Source organism: Neolamprologus multifasciatus, chromosome 4 (assembly GCF_963576455.1).
Source record: "Neolamprologus multifasciatus chromosome 4, fNeoMul1.2, whole genome shotgun sequence".
Lineage (NCBI taxonomy): Eukaryota > Metazoa > Chordata > Actinopteri > Cichliformes > Cichlidae > Neolamprologus > Neolamprologus multifasciatus.
The window spans coordinates 18,487,789-18,496,548 of NC_140442.1; the positions used below are offsets into that span (position 1 = coordinate 18,487,789).

General features: G+C 42.9%; 1 protein-coding gene across 12 annotated transcripts in view; it reads left to right on the forward strand.

Annotated features, from left to right (window-relative positions):
* The window catches only part of cacna1aa (calcium channel, voltage-dependent, P/Q type, alpha 1A subunit, a), an 85,567-nt gene extending 76,807 nt beyond the window's left edge, over positions 1–8,760 (forward strand). For 6 of the 12 annotated variants that reach the window (XM_085157688.1, XM_085157691.1, XM_085157689.1 and 3 more), the window contains 4 exons: positions 518–556; positions 2,039–2,255; positions 2,521–2,792; positions 4,401–8,760. In XM_085157688.1, the coding sequence (XP_085013814.1) occupies positions 518–556; positions 2,039–2,255; positions 2,521–2,792; positions 4,401–5,195 (1,323 nt within the window). In that variant the 3' untranslated portion in view covers positions 5,196–8,760. The remainder of the gene's footprint in view (positions 1–517; positions 557–2,038; positions 2,256–2,520; positions 2,793–4,400) is intronic. The other 6 variants (XM_085157693.1, XM_085157697.1, XM_085157699.1 and 3 more) reach the window with 3 other exon arrangements.

Here is an 8,760-nt window from a genome sequence, read left to right on the forward strand (position 1 = left end):
TCTAGCATGATGTTGAGTGTTACAGATGTGTGCGTGTTTGTGTGTTCTGTAGCTTGTTTTTATATGTGTTTTTTGCTGATTATCATCATTGATGTTGTGACCGTGTTTCTGTTGATTGAGCACTTTCATGGTGATCTTGTCTGTATAACACTCTCGTGGCACCAATCACCCCCAGCATGGAAGAGTAAGTGTATCTCTTCCACCCTCGCTGCTGCTTCGGTGTCTAATCGGACCTTCTTTCTCTGTCCCTCCTTTTCTCTTTCTCTCTCTTTCATCTCTCCACTCTGGCGCCCCATTCCTCTTTTTGGGTTGAACCTCAATCTAACGCTTTTAAACTTGTACTCCTCTTCACCCTTCTTCTTTGATCACTGCATATCACACCATCCCTGTCTCCCTTCCTTCTCTCCCTCTCCCCATCACTTCTCCTCCTTGTTTTGTGTTTGCGCCACATCCAAACATTTGGTGTATTTGTGGCATTGTTTGTGTGTGTGTGTGTGTCTTCTCTGTGCTCATACAGCAGCGGAGGAAAGGGAAGCAACGTGGCAGTAACCTCAGTGTATGTACCCTGTCTTCTCTGTCTTCTCCCTCCTCCCCTTTCTCTTTATTCAAGTCCCCTTCTCAAACATGTCTTTGTGTTGTGTGTTTTTTTTCTGTGTGTGTGTTTTTAAGCAGGGGTTTTCTTAAGATGTATTAAAGCAACCATTTTTAGCATGAACTCATATGCAAGTCCAGTTTCCAAACCAATCCTACTGACCCTTAACTACTTCACTCGTGCACTTAATGCAGAAAGTTTGGATTCGGGCTGAACTCTGCTTGTCCCTTCTCATCATTTACGGTCATATGACTGTCTCCGGGTCTTCCGTATCTCTGTCTCTCTTTACTCAGCTGCTGCTCCTGGTGCTTCGTTGTCTCATGTCCTCATGCCTGTGTGCTTATCTTTGTGCTGTTGCTGTTAACAGTCTCCATTATGAGTCTCCATTCACGACTGCCTACCTGCATGCTAGAACTTAGATCTTTTTGTTTGAGTGGGTGTATGCTTGCGTGAATGTATGTGGTGTGTGGTTAGAGTGTCAGAAACAAGGAGGGATATGGACATACGTGCATATGAATGGATATGTTTATAGGATTCTCAGTGCTACTTCTGTGAGGCCAGTTAATCTGCCAACCCATCATCTGTAATTTAATCTGTGACAATTCACAATGACTACAAAAGTTGCTCAGCTCAGCTGCAAAAAGGATTTAGCACTGAAGTAACCTGATATGATTTTCATGCCCAGGTCAGCAACTTGTGGCACCATAGGCGCTGTCCTGCTGTCCTGTCCTGCCTCAGGTCACGAGGCCTCGGCACTGCAGAGGAATGTCGTTAGCAGACTCAGGACATCCCCTATGTGCATGCATGGTTGCAGGGATGCACGCTGAGACAGAGCAGAAACAAAAGAGTTTTGTGCAGCCTGGAATGCGCCGTGTTCGAGGGCATTAATGGGTGGTGAAAATGGAGAAGTGCTGAATTGACCCTTCTGTCCCCTTTTTTTCTTTAACATTACAAGTTACAGAAGCATGGAAGGCATGGTCGCTTGCCATCATCTCTTTCCCTGTGCTTCCTTTTGAATTATTTTTTTTCTTCTGTATCAGGGGTCGGCATTTGAGCCCTGCACCAGGTTTAAATGTTAATACAACACTGCACTGGCCTTGCTTTAGCCATGCTTAGCTACTGAAATACATGGATGGATTGTTTACAAGCACTAAAATTGGCTAATGGGTTTTTTTGCCGACCCCTGCCTTATAAATTGAATGCAATGTCTCTGTTTTTGAAGTAGCATGATTGGGGGTCTATGATTTGGTATAGGTTAAAGGAAGAAGATGCGTTGAGGGCTTTCGTAGAAACAGACCCCAGTTAAACCCATATATACACCCCTATACATATCTGTTATCCCATTGTATAAATGAAACACCAACCTGACATTCAAAGGAAACACCTCTCCTTGCATTTCTCTCTCTCCCTCCATCCCTTGGTGGTTTCTTTCTCTTCCTCTCTTAGACCATCAATGACAGCAGTCCAATGAAACGCTCCGCCTCCTCCCTGGGCCACAGCAGGTCTGGGCGTGGTCACAGAGACAAAGGAGGGGCAGACGACTACAACATGGAGCATGCAATCCCAGAAGAGGGAAGAAGTTCCAGACACGGACACCGGCGAAAAGACCGGAGCCATCGGGCATCTGAGAGGTCCCTCTGTCGCTACACTGAGGCTGACACAGGTGGGCGAAACCACAAACACACACACATTTTTTGCATAATTGATCATTTGACAGGTACTGTAGAAGATATTTCCACTATCTAGAACTCATTTTCTCCAACCGTCTCACCTTCTGCAATAAATGAATCCAATTTTTGTACAACTGAACAAAAAGCACATAAAAGTATTTTTGTTGTTGTTGTTGTTTAGCCATTACTTCCAAGGGCTGCTAGAATGTGTTGCTGGAGTGCAATAATAACGAACCCCTTTAAACACTCTGTCATCAGGCCTGGGCACAGACCTAAGCACAACCACTCAGTCTGGCGACCTCACGTCAAAAGACAAGGATCGAGACAGGGATCGCGGCCGTTCCAAAGACCGTAAGCACCACCACCATCATCACCATCACCACGGCTCTGTGGACAAGGAGCGCTATGTAGCAGAACGAGGGGGCGAGTACGTCCACAGGCACTCTCGCGACCATGACCGGGAGCGAGAAAGGGACCGGCGCTGGTCGCGATCTCCCAGCGAGGGTCGCGATTGCGTGACACACAGACAGGTGGGCTCCTGGGGTATTGAGTGTACGTGATATCTAGGCTGGAAAAACACACCTGTTGGTTTTTGATGAGAAAAATAATTAAATAAATATTGGTCAAACACATTTCAAATGGTCTAATATTGGGCCTCTAATTTGACGGTAGTTAACTGGTGGACTATCAGCTAGAAAAACCCCAATAACCTTTTCTGGCTGTAACCAAACAGTAGTCTACATAAGGTGTAACTTTTTGATGTAGTTGTGTTACAAATGTTCCTCTGATTGGAAACTGTATAAAAAAGATAGATGTAGCGTGACATCACCTGTTGGTTTGTGGACTACTGTTTTGAAGGCTTGTTTCAGTTTCTTGAATCAGGAGGACCACCATATGGTAGTGGCTTTACAATTACAGGCTAGCCGTACTTTAAAAAATACACAAGATCTAAAATATAAACATAATCATATATTAAAATTAAAAATCATTCTGTAATAAATAAGAATTAAATATAACAATTAAGCCATAAACTCATTAGCAAAAAGTATTAAGTAATATGTGACAAACAGAATCATTTTCTTGTTGAAAGCCAGAAGGGTTGCCCCCTGCTGGCCAATAGAGAGAATGCAAGTTTAATGCACCAGTCTCAGAAGCTAGGTCCAACTGTTTAATAAGGTCTTCTGCCCTCAGATTAGAGGCCATTGTTTAATTGTTGGCATTATGTTAATGACAGCAGATAGCATGTGTATCTTTATGTATATTTGTATATGCATTTATGTTTCACTATATTCACATAAACATGCATTATTGTTGGTATAATAATGCAGAAATGAGTAAAAAGTGTTGCTACCAAACCACCAACAACCAAACAAATATGCATAAAGAATGTATATTTGAGTACCTTACTGCTGTTCCCAGTTGCCCTGTCTAAATGTTCTGTCATGCCCTCCCCACTATGTTTCCTTATGACATTATTTTCCAAGCTTATTGCCCACTATACTTTAGACCTAAATTTTCTTTGCTCATGAATTTTTGGTAATGCATATTATTTAGCTAAACACGCTGATTTTGTAATATATTTTTATAATTACTGCAGGAACAACAGCTTTCTTTAAACACTGAAGTGAAGGAAGTGGATTTTCTTATTTGAATTTGTGTTATACATACATGCTACACAGCTTGCTCAAAATAATGGAAAACCAGACACATTTTATGTATGTTTAGTTACCATATTTACCCTGTACTGCATTTGTTATCCTGGAAATCAACCCTTTATCCTTCTTTTCTCCTGTCGTCTTTTGTTTTCTTTCCTCTGCGTAACATGTTGCTTTTTTATGTATGGTCCTGTTTGAAATCTCATCTTTTTTATCCACATCATCTGCTCTGCTCCTTTTTAATGCCTTTCATTTCATTTCTGCCACTCTTTTATGGATGGTGCTTTTATTCTTATTGTTGCTGTGGATCTTGCTCTGGTCCTTTTCTTGCTTTTCTATCTGGACTCTCTGTCTTGCGTTCTTTTCCTTCTCTCTCTGTTGGCTTCACGCTAAATCTTTACCATCCTCTACTTTATTCTACATGTTTTGTCGTTGAATTTGTGGTTCGTTCTTTTTATTTGCTTTATTTCACTTTTTGTGTAGGGCAGTAGTTCAGTCAGCGGAAGCCCTGTCCCCTCAACCTCGGGGACCAGTACACCGCGGCGGGGCCGTCGGCAGTTGCCTCAGACCCCGGCAACACCCCGGCCCCATGTTACTTACTCCCCTGTAGTCCGTAAGGCTATGCCCACACCTCCTGGGGTGGCACAAGGCAGACCCTCAGCCCCAGCTCCTGCCCCTCGCCGCTTTTCTCCAGAGCCTTCCCAAGGCCAGGGTCCTCCCCCTGCTGGCCTTCAGCTGGGCCACCATGGCACACCACGTCATCAGCCGCCACTGCGCTGGGGAGACACAGGTGGAGGAGGGGGCTCCATAGAAGGGGATGGATGTTTCTACAACCAGGACTACCAGGACTACGAGCCCCATCATGAACCACCTGCCTATGAGCCAAACCCCGTGCAGGGGGGCAACCCGCACCCTCATGCCAACCACCCACTGCCACCTCCCTCACAACCACAGCAGCATAACCCCCATCCCCTACCTCCCCCACAGCCACACCCAGTCAACAATCCCCATCCTCAGCCCAGCCGAACCTCGCCTAGAACTGTTCATCACGCGCCTCCGCCAACAACGGCTCTGACAGGGCCTTTGCAGGGCCAAGTTCAGTCTGCCGCCCAGCGCCGGCTACCCAACGGCTACCGTTCTTCATCACCTTCCACACATGTCCACGGACCCCCACACACTGGGCCCCACAAGGTCCCTCCTCCGGCTGGGCATCCAAGGGGTCCTCGCAAAGGCTTGCATGAACCCTACAGTGAAACGGAGGATGACGATTGGTGCTAGCCTCTGGGGAAGGGGGTGGGACTTAACAAGGAAAAAAAAATTGAAATACCGAAAGAAGATGAGCCAGAGCACTGACTGCCAAGGGAAAAAAATATAAACTTTTCTTTCTTGTCTGTTCGATTTGTTTTTCCCTCTCCTCCACTGCTGTCTAAGTGACAGTGAGCTACATGAAACTACCGGTGTCATGGGAAGGAACAAGAATGCAGAGACAGAATCTGGAGATCCAAAAGCGATACGAGGAGGTAACGAAACACCTCCGCATTCCGCTCGCGTCTTGTCGATCATTTCTTTTGATGCCAAATGAGACCAAACGGGAGGAGCGTCAGACACTAGTCTTTGTGTCTTAAATTATGCCTCTGGCCATGAGCTATAGCCACTTACAAGATGTCAAGAGTTGCGACTCGACAAAAGACACTTTACAGTCAGAGACAAAAATGAGCGACCTCTTTTTTTTGTTGTTGTTGTCGTTTGTTTTCTTTGCTTCTCTGAGCTAACTTCTGTTAAGTTAGCTGCGAAAAGATTTCAAACCAACCCTCCCAGCCACCAGTTGAATATTGATGAGTTTTATCATCTGTGTTTTTAAATAGAAAATAAACCTGACACGGAGCCCTCCACCTGTAAGAGGTGAGGGAGGCTAAGTGGGTGGGAGAGTTGGGGAGTGTTGCACGGGGGTCGACGAGTCCCTCCGTGGACATCTGGAGGAGAGGATGGGTGCATCTGGGGATGTTTACCCCAGTTACTGGAGAGATTGCACTCCTCCCAGAAACAATTTAACCAACCTCAACCTATGACCTATGAGAGGAAAAAAAATAGTGGAGGATGGGTTTCAGAAACAGAGAAACAAACTGTTTTCTGCAGTATTTCTTCTACTCCTGGAGCTGCTTCTTCTTCCTCCTTCTCTTCTACTTCTTCAAAACATTGAAGCTTGAATCTTCTGTTGCACCCCCACACAGCTTCGTTTTTTGTAGACTTGCAGAGTTGTACACTCTATGGAATCCTGCATGAATGATACAAAAGAATACTAATAATAGCAACACTGAGAATCTACTGTCTGCAGAGGGAAAATGTTCTTCAGTCCTGTTTTTTTGTTATGGTCTGCAGGGTTTCTCTCTCTTTTTTTTATTTATGATTAAAAGTGCTTTCTGTTTTTCTCTCTCTCTCCTCTGAATGACATTCCTCTCTCTGTACCTTCACATACGCTAAAAACACCAGTGGCCCGAAAGTTACATGGAGATTGGATAGTTGCTGTATGTATATCTAGAGGGAACAAAATGATAACTCTTCTGCTTGCTCGTCTACTGTCTATTCCGTGCCAAATGCCTGCCATTGATACAGCTGGAATTGTACTTATTTTTGTGGAAATTACCTTTTTTTGTAATTAAGGCTAAAAAAAAAATGGTTTAATGGGACGCAGGGTATAAACATGGATACGGTGAATTATGTCTGACAAATCAGTAACATCTCAAAAGTCTTCCAGGGTGTGGGGTTAACACAGAGGCAGCAGAAAGAGACCAATAGAAATGTGCAGAAAGGAGAGAAACTCTTCATCTTTGTTTTCTTTGTTGCTGAACTTATTAAGGGATAAACTTATACCATCGTTTGTAAAGATCATGATGAGCGTGAGAATGAGGCGAGTTCTCCATATTTGGTCTTATATTTTCTTCTGTGTGCTTGTTTTTATTTTGATCTTTGAAGATTTGAAAATAATCCTTTTTCCAACCCTTGGGTGGCGCTGGAACACACCACTACACTGTGGGAGAATGAGTTATCAAGACGACAGAGCTGTCCTCTTACTCTGAGTCTTCTTCAAAGTTAATAACTATTTTGTACATCAAAATGCATTGAATTGCAGGTTTTACAATCCACTTGCCATCGCCTTTGACCTACAGATGGCGCTGTGTGACAAATAGTGTCCCGGTCTATTCACTATACTTATACAGTGAGTGCACCAAAAATGCAGTTTAGCTCATTCTCTCGCTAGTAGACCGCCTTATCTGTGTAAAAATCAGGTGTGTGAGTCGTATTGTAGCAGACGGGCTGGAGAAAGGATGCCTGGGCCTCGCTGTAGTCCTAAAAATCACCTGCGTTCTGTGCGTATCACTCTTGTATAAGTTTCAGTTCTCTCTGTGTGCCTCAAACTAACACTTTTCACTAACGCACACCACCGTCAGACCCAACATTACTGTTATTTTTTACTTTAAGTTCCTTTTTTTTCTCATTCTTTTACTTGACCCACATCTTACCTGGAGGCCTATCACATGTTGACCAGAGAATGCACTGAAAAAAAAATAGAAAACACTGCCTATTAGTGTCTTTCCAACCTCAGTGGAATGTCACAAAAAATATTTCTCACATCACTACATGTAAAATTAGAAAGCACACTAAGGTATGTAGCTCCTGGTTGTGGTGTGTGTCAGTGGGTTTTTGCGTGTATGTATGCACACGGGTGGGTGTGTTTCAAATAAAATTATGTTTTGTTTTTCTGAATGCTTTTTTAAAAATTCTCCAGAACTCTTCTGAAATCTTAAGACATTCAAGTCAAATCATTGTAACGACCTTCAGCTCTGTGGTTGTGCGTGTGCGTGTGTGTGTGTGATGTCAGTAAAGCCCCTCCCACCTGCCCCCACCACTGAATGGAACGTGCAAAGCCCCAAAATGTTCACCTTCCATCTTTGTGTATATGCTGCAGTAAAATCCACTAACACGCTGATTAACCACACAAAGTCTTCAAAAAGCAATGTAAAGTCGCTACTGGGGGGAAAAAAATACATAAATTTAAAAAAAAAAAAAAAGATTTTTTTTTTTCTTTTTGTTCGTTTTTCAAGTACAAAAGATTTTAAAAAAGGAAAAAATATCTAGTTCCAGAAATGCATGTGCTATGTGCATGCCACACCGTGGGTTAAAAAGTCATCTTCAGGACATAAAAGAAAAAGCAGATTAATTAATTCAGAGGAATTTAACAAAAAAAAAAAAAGAAAAAAGTGATATATAAATAGATAGATAGATGTTTTTAAAAAGCAATGTTTCCTTTTTTTCCTTCTATTTTTGAAAACAAAAAATGTTTTAAAAACTTAAAAAAAAATCTAAAGAGTAAAAACACAAAAAAGAGACTTTGGTGAGAGTCAAAGTCCTGTTTGTTTTTCTTCTGTTACATGGGGTTGAGGCACAGCACAACCATGTTCAGGACACCATGAAAAAAAAAAAGAACTGTTTTTAATTTAACAGAAAAAATAAAAATATAAAGAAAGAAAAGAAAGTACAGTTCAGATGATGGTGTGTTCTTCCTTATACTTTTGTGTTGGGGGAGGGTCAAGGGATGGAGGAGCTCGCCAAAACTGTTGATGTACTTGTTAAAAACTGGCTGATGGTCCTTTGATCTCTCACTCACTCTCTATTTTCTCTCTCTCGCTCTCTCTCCCTCTCTCTCTCTCTTTCTCTACCCTGTCTCTCTCTCTCACGCTCTTACCTGTCACACTCTCAGCCAGTCTCACCGCTATTTCTACCAGTGCATTTTGTAATTCCAAACAGAAACTCTTCCTAAAGAATAAAATCCAGAGAGAATGCA